The sequence below is a fragment of the Dermochelys coriacea genome, chromosome 4, assembly GCF_009764565.3.
Source record: "Dermochelys coriacea isolate rDerCor1 chromosome 4, rDerCor1.pri.v4, whole genome shotgun sequence".
Lineage (NCBI taxonomy): Eukaryota > Metazoa > Chordata > Testudines > Dermochelyidae > Dermochelys > Dermochelys coriacea.
Genome location: NC_050071.1, coordinates 127,340,056 through 127,354,875, shown reverse-complemented (window position 1 = coordinate 127,354,875; position 14,820 = coordinate 127,340,056). Strand labels below are relative to the sequence as shown.

The following is a 14,820-nucleotide window of genomic DNA, read 5'->3' as shown; positions in this document are numbered from 1 at the left end:
TTTTTAACAATTTTAAGTGTCAAATATTTGGATATCCTTTTAAAAAAAAAAAAAAAACAACAACATTCTGTATCTCTCAAGGTTCATCAGTGAAGAATATTGGAGAGGCCAAACGTAAAGTGTTTCAAGACTCACCTAAAAGGAGATCAAGATCCAGAAGTAATTGAAATTTGTGTTATGTGCAATTAGTTCATCATTATAAGTAGCTATTGAGTGTACCTTTTATGTAATCACCCACGTATCATAACCTCTTTATTTCTTCTCAGATGTTGTCGTCTTTAACTTTAGAGTTTTAATGGATCCCAAATTAAATATCTAAATACTGTAGTACTGAATTTTGTTCAACTTCCTCAGTGTCATATTGCAAGAAATGTAATTGGAATTGTACCTGTACCAGGTGTTGCTAGTACATATCTTTTTGTGTACGTTTTCAGTTCTCTATAAATGAAAACATGTCAGTTCAATCATTCCCCATCCAGACCTTACCAGAAAACGTATTGGGTTTTTTGTTTTGTTTTGTTTTTTAATGCTGGCTTTTTGTAAGTAGCAGGTTCTCCTGGAGCCATTTTAATTTAAGTTTGCAGATTCAGAGCTGCTTTGAATTTAAGATAATAAAAAAGTCCTAAATCAATTGGATATGGAAAAAACCCCAATTTGACAACTATTCTTATTTTTAAGGTTGTTGCCTTTATTTGAAATATTTATCAGAAATCAGTTCCATTGAAACAGCACACTTCTAGCTGTAGAACAAATTTAAAATGCTAACTTTTGCGAAAGATTTTTAGATGATAAATTTATGGTCTGGGACTCTGTAATTTCTCCATGTTAAACATGCAATGTGGCCTCTCAACTTGGAAAGTACTGGAGAGTCAATGTTAAGAGTAAGTGTAGTAGGTCCCATCATGCATCATAAATGAACCAGACCTCTTTCTAAGCCATTATTATACCAACTGTACCTCAAAAGGTAGATAACTAAACCTAGTAAGTGGCTATATAGACCAGTCACTGACCGTTTGTGTTTGAGCTTTACATTGAAATTAAGCAAATGAATTATTATGTAAAGAATTCATGTACAATAAGTTAAGTAATCTTATTAAATCTTTAAGGTTTTGGTTCACAAAACAGAAGTATAATGGAGTTTTTAAGGCCTTCTATACACTTGTATGTTTAAAAATAGGAATTGCCATGCAAGAAAAGGCCAATGGTCCATATGATTGGTGATATCCTGTCTCTAACAGAGGCCCCTTAATAGATGTCTTCAGTCTCCAGTACCTGCATCTATATCCTTGGGAAAACTTAATAAAAGAATGAGGAAGACATTAAAAACTTTTGTTCAGTGGTAAAGCACAGTTATAGCTTTATAGAACGGCTCTATTTTATTTGATAGGACACAAATGTGGAAAATTACATATTCAGATTTTAGACTAGTGCTTATGCAGATGGATCTGTCTTACTAAATAAGTTGATTATTTAGCAATTAGGAGTTTGGATACATTTTAGAACTAGCATTCAGTAATAGAAACTGGACCCTAGGCATCAAGAGGTTAATCAAATTTGTTAACATTTTTAATCGTTTTTTTTTTAAAATAACTTAAAAGAAATATAATTTAGATCAGTTTAAGATAATTTCGAAGTGAGCTTTAGATTTTTTTCATGTAAGTTTCCCCCATCCCCCACCCCAAGGTAACTTACATGGAAATAAAAGAAACCAAAAAAAGAGGACAAAGGAACCTTCAGAAGATTTTGAAGTTCAGGAAGCACCTAGGAAAAGACTCAGGATGGATAAACAGAATAATCGGAAGGTAATTATATCATTGGTTTGTTTAAGTCAATTATAGCAGCACCAATCACTCTGCTATAGTTAAGTTTGTCAGCATTTCCATTTTCAGGATTTAATATTTACTGGTTTTTAATTGCCTCAAATGAAGCAACTGTAAAAATGTCTGTTTGGATGCACTTGTTAAAAAGATTTTGTTAATTTAGTGTTGAGATGGAGACATCTGAAAAGAGGTCTTGCTAGTTATTTGAACCTAGCTGAAAAAATATACTAATAGAATTCAATTCCCATGGGCAAGGGTCAGCCCACTGGTTTTCTTGCTTTACAATTTCATCCCTTTTCTGTGTGTCAAAATGTAGAGATGTGTATGTGAATGTTACCACCATTTGTCTGAATCAAAGACTGTGTCCTTAAAAATAAATAAAGTACAAATAAACACTTCTAAGAATCAAATTTAAACCTATAAAGCAGTTTAGGCTGGCATGGTGTCCTGAACTCCAATCTGTTAAATTTAGAAATTGCAGTGTATATATAACAACTTGTTGTTCAGATAGCAGGCCTTTAACTGGCTCCTCTTCAGTCTCTAGCTTGTTTGTCAGAATTAGATCATTCTCCTTCTTCTTTGAGTAGTGTCCATATGGGTGCTCCACTGTAAGGACACAGACACACCTACAGGGGAGTACCCATTGGGGGACACATCTCGAAGAACCATCTTTACGACACAAGGTGAATAACTTCTTTTATAGACTTGCCTAGATCACTAGGGATTCTGTTTATAACAGCGAGCCCATACTTTGCAAACATTTAGGCATGTGCTTAACTTTTTGCTTGTGGGTAGACCCAGTAAACTCTGTAGGACTAATCTTACGAAAACATAAGCACATATGTAAGTGTTTTCCAGATCAAGCCTTAGTAATATAGTATATGAAGACTTATTGTAAAATAGTGTTGTGAATCCTCTGGGGAAAGGAGCATTGTGATCCAGTACTTAGTAAGTAATTTGGGAGCCCTGAATACATACGTGAATGCTCTTGTTATGCCTTTAGCTCCAGAAGGTCTCAGACATAGCAGAATGGTTGTTTTCTTATTACTTTGTATGAATCGTCTTTTACCCATTTCCTCCTCTTAGAAACCTAGGGTAGTTCCAGCGGTCCACTTTATCACCATAAACAATTTAAAGATCACTTAGCTGTCATCCACCTATGGAGTGGTGAAGAGCATTGAAGCCGCACTTCCCGTTCTTTAGTTTCAACTCAGTGGCAGATTTTTAATATCCTCTGTCCTGGGGAGTAAGAAGCTTTGGGATTGGTCATGAACCTTTGCTCCTTGCAAAGGAGCAGGGTGTTGCTATTGCTATTCTGTGCCCTTAATTATTCTTTATGAAATTTAAATGTTATAGAACAAAATGATTAGGTAAGAATACATATTCATAGATTCTGTCTGAAAAATTCATAACTTATGGCGCATATAGAAATCACATCAGCACAATGGGAGCTGCATTAAAGGAGCATAAATATGTAACACAAGCAAGGACACTTTCAGTGAAGAGTGAATCAGACCACGGATCCTCAATCATCTTGTTAAAAAATATATCAAGAAATTTATGAACCTGATGGAACTATAGCTTCTAGTTGTCTCAGTGATAGGAAGTTTATGTAAACACAGTCTGACTTATTCAGCAAAGAATATGGCTTATGGATAGGCAAAACTGCTATTGGTTTCCATTAAGGTGGGTTTTTTGATCCAGCAGGACCACTTCTTCCTCTGTAGTCTGGCGTTGAGGTATTCTACAAAACTTTATCAGCTCAACAATTCATTGACTGAGGAAAATCAATAAATACTTAAGCTTCCTTTAGAAAATCAAAATATATTGGCAGTTGGGTCCTTCCAAAATGCCCGTCTTGTTGATCAGATCTGCATCAATTTAAGGTTAAGCAACGTTGACTACTATTTGCATGATTTACCACCTCAGTGGATCTATAGCTCATAGTTAAGATATTTGTGGCTATCCCTGTTGCTTAAGTAATTAAGGGAGGTGCACTATTTTTGACCAGGTGCAATGTCCACAGTCAAACAGCTGAATGTAAGTTCCCAAATTTCTCAAAATACTACTTGGCCTAAAATATTTGACAAGTTTCAGTCTGACACAAATTTATGCAATATCAATATTCCATTGAAAATAGTATTTTATAATGGAAATGCTGGCACAACCTTTAACAATAACAGTGCAAAAAATGACACTGCTACAAGTAGTGACGTTGACAACAAGTATCTGAGACTTAAAATTCAGTGCAGGGTTGATCCTCTAATTTATATATTTCTGCTGCAGTTACGTTAGTAATTTAAAGGTTTTAACTTGACCAGTTTGGACAAAAGAATATTAAAGCTGACTGAAATGCTCTGTCTTCATATAGCATTTTCCTTTTCATGCAGGGGTTCATATTTCAGTTTTGGATGGATAGGTTAGACACTGAATATCAAGTTGGGGTTTTTTGTTTTTGTTTGATAGTTTTATAGCCTCTGCAGTTGGTGGTTTATAAAAAATAAACATGCCTAAAATGGAAATTTACCATAGCTGAATTACATTACAATATAGACCAGGATGTTTGCAAAGACACTGTCTTTCTAATAACAGAAATCCAAAAGTAATTGCCACCTTTATCCAATCACTCATAAATTAGGAGTTTTTTTTCTTTTTTCTTTTTTATTTTTATTTTGTGACAGAGGGAGACAAGCAATGACAAAACAGCAAAAACAAAGGTCACAGAAACCTTCTCTTCACAAAAGAACCAGTCAGGTAATGTGGTCAGAATAAGTTTTAATTAATTTTTTTCAGTTAAATCATTTAAACTAAACAGGTTGTCTGAGACAGCCATCTAAACTTTGCTGAAGCCATATTGAGTTATATTCATTAAACCCCATTTTGAGGGGTTTCACTCTTTTCTGCACTGCCAGCATTTTGCAGTACTATATTTGATTGAAATTGTGTATTGCTGATTTAAAGCAGCAGTTCTGAAGTTCACCATTTGATGGCACCAAATTAAAACTGTTGCCCATTGATATTGTAAAGTCGCAATATAAACCTTGCTGTTCAATGCCTGATTAATTATACATTTATCCAATAAAATAAGTGTATATAGTAAATAGTGACCATCAAACTTAAATTCATGTGTGATTCAAGAACTTCATTGTAACAATTGTTTGATGGGAGGCAATGTGGAGAGTCAAGAGGGAGTTGTAAAACAATCTTGTGTGCTAAGTGGTTCATTGATCAGATTTGTTAATCATGCACATGTTTAAGGTAACTTTTTTATAAGAACACAAGAACACATGTATTTAACTCTTACATTCAGTTTCAAAAGTGTTAATACACTACAAAAAGATCTAAACTAATATACGTGGTATTGTTGCTATTTTTAGTGTAAGCATCCAGTTCCTTTAAAAATAACTTTTTTTAAAAGGGGATGTTTGTTAACAAAGTGAATCCGATTTTGCTGAGATCATGTAGGTCTTCTAATGTAGTGTTTGAGCAAATTAGTGTTGCATCTCTTTTTAAAAAGTCATAAATTACAGAGTATTGTAATTTAAAAATATTTAGCAAGCTGTTTGGAAATTTTTAACAATATTTTTAGTACATATTTGTATAATTGGAGATCTCTTGAGTCTTCAAAACAATACACATCATTATTTCAAAAACTTGATAGTGCACTGCTTACTCAGTACTACATAGGCGCCCAGAAGACGTACCTACACAATTCCTTCCCTTATCTGAGGGAGTATTTTAAATGGCTTCAGGGAGATAACGTTTTAAAGTTCCAAACTTCACTTTGTAAACCAAAATTATTTTACAGCAACGAAAAATCTGTCTGATGCATGTAAACCACTGAAGAAGCGAAATCGGGCTTCAGCAGCAGAATCTTCAACTCTTGGTTTTAGCAAGAGTTCATCTCCTTCAGCTTCCTTAACTGAGAATGAGGTAAAAAAAAAGTGGTGTTCACACACAGCCATATAGTTACAAAGAGTATCAGGTGTAAATCTTTTTTTAAAAACACAGAACAAAAAAAAATGACATTAAATTCTCTAACCTTGCTCTAGATAAGTTACAGTTCTGGCCTCTGTAAAACCTGTTAGTGTGTGTATTGCAAATTCATTTATTGTAACAAACGTCCACTTAGGGACTTCGGATATTGTGTTTTTTAAATGTATTTACCAAAAAAGTTTTTGAATTGTAACCCTCTCTTAGAAGCAAAGTAAAATGCCAGTGTGTTGTGTATTTTCTTCCACGGATTTTATTTAAGTGTCAACTATGTTAATTACATTGTGTAACAAAACTGTCATGTTGCCATAGGTTTTATATTGAAGCAAGTTTTTTGATCCTCTGTATTTGGTCTACACCAGTCTTGGACAGTTTTCTGAGCAGTGGCCTTTATTCTCTCAATCTTTTTTGATCTGTTCAATTGGGTACTATTTCTGTGGTGCAAATAACTTAATCTCCAGCATACTTAAACAGGCAGTGAAGGATGTATCTTTTTTATATTTACTTATCATAGTCTTAGGTCTGCCTATTTGGTATTGTAACTCTCTCAATTGACAAACGATAAATTAAGTGTATATTCATATACAATAAATGGAATCCATTCTACCGGTCATCTGTACTGTTAAAACAAACAGACAAAGAATGGTAGCAGGAGAACAACCTATGCACGCTGTTCTAAAAGGGGATTCCAAACACTTAGCAGGAACAGACATAGGCAACCTCAGAAGTTCATATTAAAAAGTCAAAAGTTAAAAAAAAAACATGAAGGTTTTAGGTTAGTCAAAGTAGAGAATTAGTGTTTTGTTTGCAAGGCAATAGGACTTCAAGCTGCAGTTCCTTTCACTTCTCCCATTTCACTGTTTTGTTGAAAATCTAAGGTGCTCAGATACCATCATGAGTGCAATATAATGTAATATAATATCTAGACTGTTTTCTGTAAATGGCTTATTTTTACAAATTGGAATGATTGCACATTAACTGCTGTGTATAGTTACTATGACTTCAAAAATGTCATTCCCCGCTCTCTCTCTCTCCCCCCCCAACCCAATAACTACAAACAAACAACAACCAAAACCACAACAACCCTCAGGAAGGAATGCCTAGGTAATACTAGTTCTCATCTTTATCTGAATCGGCTGATTTCCTTCTTTTGGCTTAAGCTTTCCACTTTTTTGGAGGAACTGTTGAGGCTTTCTGCCTAATGCTGTATGTGTTTGTGGAATTTGACTTGTCAACCAAATCCACATAAGGAGGAAATTGTCAATCTGTTTGGTTTAAAATGTACGTCTCTTGATGTTGTAATCTGGGAAGACATGTTCTCTGATTTCTAAATATCAATTAAAAAAAAATCACTGTCCAGAGATCTTTTTTCAAAGGCTCAGTTGTTTTAGGACTTAAGAAAACCTAGGGTCAAATTCTGTTTCCACCTACAAATGATTGTGAGCCAAATTGTGCAAGCTCATGGGCTGAGTTGGAACCTCTCTGAAATCTCCGCTGCAAACTCTGCACTATGTGTTGCAAATGAGATAAGAGGAAAGGAGGAAGAGCAATAAACACTATTGCCAGAGCTGTGCTTACACAATACAGGTTTGCAAACAAGGAAGTGAATTATTTTAATGTTTTCTAAGAGAGGTTGAAAAGAAATTTTGACATTACTTAAAATAAACTTTTTCACAAACAATAGAGACTTCAGAATAAAAGTCGGTCATGTGCTGTGTCCTTACCTGGTGTAAATCAGCACTGAATTTAACTTATACCAACTAAGGATTTGGCCTAGTGAGTTTTCTATGATGATAGCTATTATGCCAATAAAAAAGGAAGACATGCTAGGCATTTGCTTCTGAATTTATTAGTGATTCTTCTGTGAAACAAAATAAGATGTAAATAAACTTTGGATCTTGTGGGTGGTTTAAAAACAATGTGTAATGTTACTTTAGCGCTTGCATGTTTGGCAATGTAGACATGTGGCCTAAGGGTGTTAATCAACAGAAAAATCTCCTGGTTGGTAAAGGAAAGGGAGCGTTTAAAAATAAATATAAAACAAAAGATGAGGTGATTAAGCAAATTGATATTCGTTTTTATGTGAGAGTGGTGCAAAGCTAATTGATAGGATGCAATTCTTTTATATTAAATATATTTGATCTGCTTTATATTTTTTGTGGTCACTTTTATAGCTTAAAGTGTTGAGTTAGACATTGTCTTTTAAGGTGGATGAGAAAAATAACACATACCTTGCTCATGTGTGCACACACATTCACATTCACAGTGCACTGTGGAAAAAATTCTGGCCTACTTGCTCTTTTCAGTAAATGACTGTACATTGATTCCAGAACGGGTCCAGATTCAAATACAACAAAATACTTTTCTTGGATTGTTGGAAGCTGCATTGAGCCCTCTTACATTTGTCTTCATTGCTACTAATTTTTATGAAGGAAGTATTTTAGTTTAAAACAAGGGAAAATAAACCAGTTATTTATTAAAAGGGGCTTTTAAAAAAATTCTGCATAAAATTCACATGAACAATCAAGTCCAAGATTTTCAAGTTAATAGTGACTTTGGGTGCCTAACTTGAAATATCTTAAAGGGTTTTGATTTTTCAGAAAATAGGTGCTTAGACTTTTGAAAGATCAGGCCCTTCAAGGTGTCTTAAGTTGAGCACCCAAAATCACTAGTCACTTCTGAAAATCTTAGGCTGCATCACCAGATGAAACTTAGATTTTAATTTTTTGTAGTTAATGTAGATCAACACCTCAAAAATAAAACTACTGACGAATCTAATTTTGAGAGAGAAGTAGTTAATTTTCTGTATATGCGCTTTGCATCAGAAATATTTGTCTTTATATCCCATATGAAATGTTATTTTTGAAGTGAAATTCTCAACAAATTACCTCTTGTGGAATAGAATTAGAATTTTATTGCAACACTGTAATGCTATAGAGAATGAGAAAAGTCTTCTGTATTATATAGAACAACCTGTATAACACCATGATCTTTATGAGAAGACATGTAGTTATGTCATTGAGCTCTTTTTAGAGGATAAAACAAGTGGTGTGTAGTTTTAACTTTTTGGTTCTTTACATAAAAAATGGAGTAGATGGGTAAATTTTTATGTATTGCATGTTGGTTCCCTTAGAGTGCAACTGTTTTTTTGTTTTTGTTTTAAGCTCCAGGCCCCTAGGACTGGTAGATTATTGGCACACATGTTTCAATGTGTTTGCAATGAGGCATACCTTTTTCAATATTTCAGTCAAATTTGATGGATATAGATTACATTCAGCAAAATGGGTAGACCTTTTTTTAATATTTCAAAACAGATAAAGTCTCATCTTCATGCAGTTTAAGGTATAGGTACATTCCCAAACGTTGATACGGAAAAAAGCGTAAGAAGTATGGGACTTAGCGTATTATAAGTTCTTAGCCAGGCTGTCATTTCACACACATGGGAACAATGAATTGAGTTGGCCATCACACAGCATTTTAAAGAAACCCATGAAAGGGTTTTTCCCATGCAAGGAGTTTAACAGTATTATATTAATGCTGTTTAGTAAATTCTTTATCCTCTTATGGAGAAAACTCTTAACTTAATTAACACCCAGTATCAAACAAGCTGGGTTTCTGTTCATAACTACAACATATAATGTCTAGAATGACATAATATTCCAAAACATCGACTTCAAGTTGTACTGTTTTTGCACACAGTAAATAATTCTTTCACTATCAATTTGTGGCAGATTTGTTATATCATCTGTTTTTACTGGTGTTAGCAAATACGCACACAATGGAGAAATCTTAAGACAAGGTAAGATATTTGATTAAGAAGACAATCCTAATAAAACATGTGCAACTTATAATTAAAACACCACTTCAATTCCATTTATCTACACAGCAGTCTAATTTTACTACAGTATACAGATAGAATCCTCAAAATACAATGATTAAAAACATATAAAGATACTATCTTAGGAGGAGAGATCCCAGAGGATAGGGAGAAATGAGTTCATAGGATTTTGAAGAAATTACTGTGCTAAAGAAAAATAGTTCAAGCTGTTCTTGCAGGCCTGGAAAACTAAAATCTGTATTTCTAGCACTGTTTTTTCTAGCTATCCTTCTAGATAATCCCCTCTGCAAAACAATATTTAAGAATAAACCAAAATGAAAAATCATTGGAGGCCTTCCACAACCTGTAAATCCAATGTCTACTGGAGTTTTTTTGTCTTTGTTCTGTGCACATTAGCAAGAAATGTTGGGGGCGGGGGAAATTAACTTTTTGATATTTTTTCCCTATTTCATGCCACCAATAAACATCTGAAATGGGGGATCATTGCAAGTAACAGAATTTTAGTCTTTTACTACTTAACATCACCCAAGGCCTGCAGTAGCTGAAGAGACCTGCGTTGCCTGCCATACCTTACTGCTTTATTTGGATCCTTTCACGTTCACATGAGAAAGTTCTAAGCTTGAATGTTGTTCTTTGGCAACACATTTTTTTAAATAGAAAATTGAATTTCTCATGTATTATTCTCATCTTGTAAGCTCTTTGAACGTCCAAAAGTTGAGATTCTGTTTATAACATGTTCACATAATGTAGGTTTTTATTCCGCATCCATCACCATGGTGTCTTGAATACCTGTATGCAATCAATAATATTAAATAAAGTTCCATAGTTGTTGTTTATATTCCAGGAATATTCAGCAATGCATACCTTATCTGAAACTTCAAGCCACTGCTAATGATAAAAGGTGGAACATGTCCTAGACGTTTTACTATCATAGTACCGTGTACACTTATGGCACAATATATTTAGAGAATAACATACCCAGTTTAACAGTTCAGGCCAAAACATAAATCTTCAGTTCAGGATCTCCTATACTGAAATAAAAGAAATTTTAACCATAACTCAGTTGGCTCTGTCAGTTTTTCTGTCTCTCTCCACAATAGATTTTTGTCTTCTGAATACAGTCTGTCATTTGCACGTTGAGCTATGATATTCCCATATCAATTTTACTAAGATTGAAAAACCACAATAGTTAAGCTGTTCGAAAAGGTGAACAAACAATTAAAGTAGATTCATTACCATAGAAAACATCATAGTTTTGGTTTGTCAGAAGTCTCAGGCCTGGTCTACACCTAAAAATTAGATTGACCCCGTTACATTGTTTAGGGCTTTGAAAAATTTTGTGCCCCGTGCAATGCAGTCAACCTAACCCCCTTGTAGACTCAACTGGAATTTTTAAGGTGGCCTAGCTACTGCCTCTTGTAAAGGTGGATTGCCTACAATCAACAGAAAAACTCTTTCCATCACTGTAGGAAGCATCTACTCTACAGTGGCACAGCTGCAGTGTTGTATGTGTGCCACTGTAGCGTAGACATACCCTCATGCTCAAGTTTACACAGAAAACTATTTCCTGGATTTCTATGACACAGAAATCAAGTCTTAGAAGTTGCTTCAGGGCTTAAAGGGTGGATGTCCTTAGTCTTAAGAGTCGTGGAAGTGAATAGCCAGTTTTCAAGTCCAGACTTCCTGAAACAACTTCTAAACCTTGATTTCTGTGTGATTGTAATCCTACTAATGTGCTTATAAAGGAGAGAGAGGCTGTCTGATAGAGGATGCCACTTAAGCCAGCCCAGTGTCTTGAGAAAACTCATAAACTGTTTAGTGGGGAGATGGGGGAGGTCCATGGATGTCTAGGGAAAGCAAAGCATTTGAGTTGGTCTTGTTTGTAATTCTGTAGAAATGATTTGTTTAACAGACAACAGTAGGAGCAAATGAAACCTTTCTGACCATCCCCTGTTTTCATTTTAAATATCCATTTATTAAAAAAATGAATTTGCTGAGTATTTTTTTTTAGATTGCTTGTGATTCTAAATATCAGTGCTCAGTTAAAATGGGAAATTGGGAGGGCTAGCTTTTCTGGTACTGGGAACATTTTTCTTTAATTTCTTGGATATCTGATTATAAAATGAATAAGCACAACATTAGAAGATAATAAAAGCAAGCAATACGTAACTAGGAAGTTGTGACTGAACGTGTCTTGGGTACAGTGTGAGATCTCAGGCCACATGCTGTATAGCATTTGGGGAAGTGCTGTTACACATGCACAGTGTTGATATTATAACAGGCATTTTATGCAAAAGTTAAATAATAAAAACATGAAGGGTCAGTCTAAGGAAAAAATAGTTGAAACTAAAATTACACTTCTGGTGGCTTGGAAATCTGAAAGGAGACTGGCTATGTGAGGGGCTAACTCTACCTTGGATTCCATTCTGTGTATCAAAGGTGGAAAACAAATAGTAAAAACATAACTAACATTTTTACATTTTAAAATGCTGTTTGTTTTGAGCCTTACTATGCTAGAGAGGATTTGCATGTCTCTGGGAAAGCTTGTGTAAGTCAGGGCGACGGGAAGGAAAGGTTCATAATACTAATGCTATGCACAGAAAATGTACTTAACCCTTCCTAGCTCTGCATTTGCTAACACATGATGGACAATATTCAAAACTTGCTTCTGTTTCCTGACTTTCGTATTCTTGCATCAGCAAATATTTGTTTTTTTTTTTTCCCTAGGCCATTTAAAACTAAGTGATGTCTTGGTTTTGGGGGTTTTTTTAAGGAAAAATACATGGACAATGAGACATTCAAGAAGGCTCTATAAATACATTTTTAAAAATTCTTAAATTTGTAGATAATCATAAACCTAGGACAAAAAAACATCTTTATGTTTAATTTCTATAGGTTTGTTGTTGGCGAAGGGCCAGCTGAGAAAAACAAATTGCATTTTCTTGTCTTCCTTTATTTTATTTTATTTTATTTTATTTTAAATTCTTGGACTGCAGATTGGATAAGTGCAGCCTTCTTTTGCTTATCATTCTGGTACCTAGAATTCCTATATCCTGCCCTCCCTCCCCCCGCACCTACAGCATTTGATGGTTTTGCATTGGCCCCTTGAGGTTTTTGTATTTAATATTTGGAGCTAACTGTTTTAAAAGTAGTATGTTTTTCTGTAAAGAAGTGTGTATGTGGAGGGAGTGTGTGTTGCACTTGCTTTTTTGTTTTTTTTGTATTAAATGAAACTTCAGAAATAACTTACTTTGGTGCATGCTCATTTGAAACTCAGGCTAAGATTTCCTGCCTGACTGCTTATCACAGCATGGCTGGAGGCCAAACCGATTAAATCAATATGTTCAGTTCACTTTATACATGAGAATTCCTTTGTCCAGGTGTGGAGCCCATGTTAATACTTGGCGTACCTCCACTTAGTTATTACGTGAAGTGGGTGTGTTCAGATAACCTTAATTTTAAAAAATCAATTGCTCTAGTTCCCTATGGTATGGTGAATTGGCTTGCTGCTCCATCGATATCCGTTAAATACAATGATGGAACTGGCATCAGATATTTGGTACAAAAACATTGTGATAAATGACTCTACTTGTAAAAGGAATTGCTTTATCTCAAATTTAGATAAAATGCCTAACATTCGTGTGGTATCTATTGCAGTGTCATAATACTTATCCTCTGAGCCAAGATCCTTCTAATGAATGATTTTTAGTTGGCAAAATAATTACAGCTTGTAACTGATGGGAGTTTTAAATTAAGAAAATTGAAAAAACTGACTTTTTTGTACATAAACACTATTAATCCCCCTTTCCCAATTTGTTCCAGAACAAAACACAGGGCCAAACAATTTCACTAGACACATTAAAATTAGAAAAATTCACTCCAGAAAATATACGCTGGTTCTTGGGCCTCAAAGTGATCTCAACTTGTACAGACAAACACCTTATTTCTTTCTTCTTCACTCTTCCCTAGTACCCCCCATGAAAATTGAATATGAGCATACCCTCATCTCTTCAACATCTGTTTTTTTCAGGAAGTAAACTGCATTAGTCCACAGAATTGTCTCATTGTTTTGTAAGGTCCATTTGATGTTTTATTGTGTATTATTATGTACTTGTTCTGCACAAAGCTGCTCAGCCAAAGTAATAGAATACTGTAGAAAATATTGGGCCAATATTTGCAAAATTATACCCATAAATATGGACTAATGTGAACCAAAATTTAGGGTCTGTTACTGGTTTAGTTACAAGAGGTTTGTGAATCAAATATTGTGGTAAACAAAGCATTCTTGTTATGTAAGGAAACAATAGTGAAGAGAGCTTTTATAAAAATTGTTTATGTAGCCGCCTTAGAAGTATGTTTACCATTGTCAAAGACAATCCACTAGAACTCTGCCTTTGGTAACCCTGCAAAAGGACTGTAAGGCAACTAAAAGGTGTATTTCAAGAAAGGAGGGCGGAGGGGGAAACTTCGTAGGAGATGAGGCCTGAATATGCTCTTTCATACACCAGTATAAATCAGGAGTAACTTCACTGAAGAGAATGGTATTACACTAATACAAAATGGGTGGGAGAAGAGAATCAGGCTTACTGATGACATGCTTTGCTTGATTATATACTATCATGTTTTATATAGCTTTACATAACTTTCAGTTGCTGAAAATCAGGAGAAACATGGCAATATTAAAACAAAATATTTTATAAATGCATCTGAAATTATGCTTTTCAGTTTGACTCAGTACTACAAAGTCTGTCAATAACAAAACTATGGAGAAATTAAATTTTAAAAAGCAATGCACTTAAATTTCTTGAATAGATTCACTTTTTTAAAGATCTCATGAATTTAATGAATATTTAATGTATAGTATACACAGGGAATATGAGATCTTCAGGCACTAAAGGAGAATTTGTTACTCCTGCAAGTGACTTAATTGAATGACTAATGAGGTCATTGCTATTTAGGTGCCGAACAAAGTCCCAAAGTAAAATCTTGGCCCAATTGAAGTCAACGGCAAAACTCTCATTGACTTCAATAGGACCAGAATTTCACTCCTCCTTTCCCCCAGTTTCCAGTGAAGAAATTATATATTTGATTTCTAAAACTCCCTCCTTGTCAATTGACTATAAATCATTTGCTGCTTTGTCAATACTATGCTGGGTAGATGCTTCAGAG

The 14,820-nt window shown here is 34.5% G+C and overlaps 1 protein-coding gene across 8 annotated transcripts in view; it reads left to right on the top strand.

Annotated features, from left to right (window-relative positions):
* The window catches only part of NSD2 (nuclear receptor binding SET domain protein 2), a 151,983-nt gene that overhangs the window by 82,270 nt on the left and 54,893 nt on the right, over positions 1-14,820 (top strand). For 7 of the 8 annotated variants that reach the window (XM_038400406.2, XM_038400412.2, XM_043512593.1 and 4 more), the window contains 4 exons: positions 82-159; positions 1,684-1,802; positions 4,502-4,574; positions 5,629-5,753. In XM_038400406.2, coding sequence (XP_038256334.1) covers positions 82-159; positions 1,684-1,802; positions 4,502-4,574; positions 5,629-5,753 — 395 coding nt within the window. Of the gene's footprint in view, positions 1-81; positions 1,803-4,501; positions 4,575-5,628; positions 5,754-14,820 lie in introns of those variants that run through there. The other variant, XM_043512596.1, reaches the window with a different exon arrangement.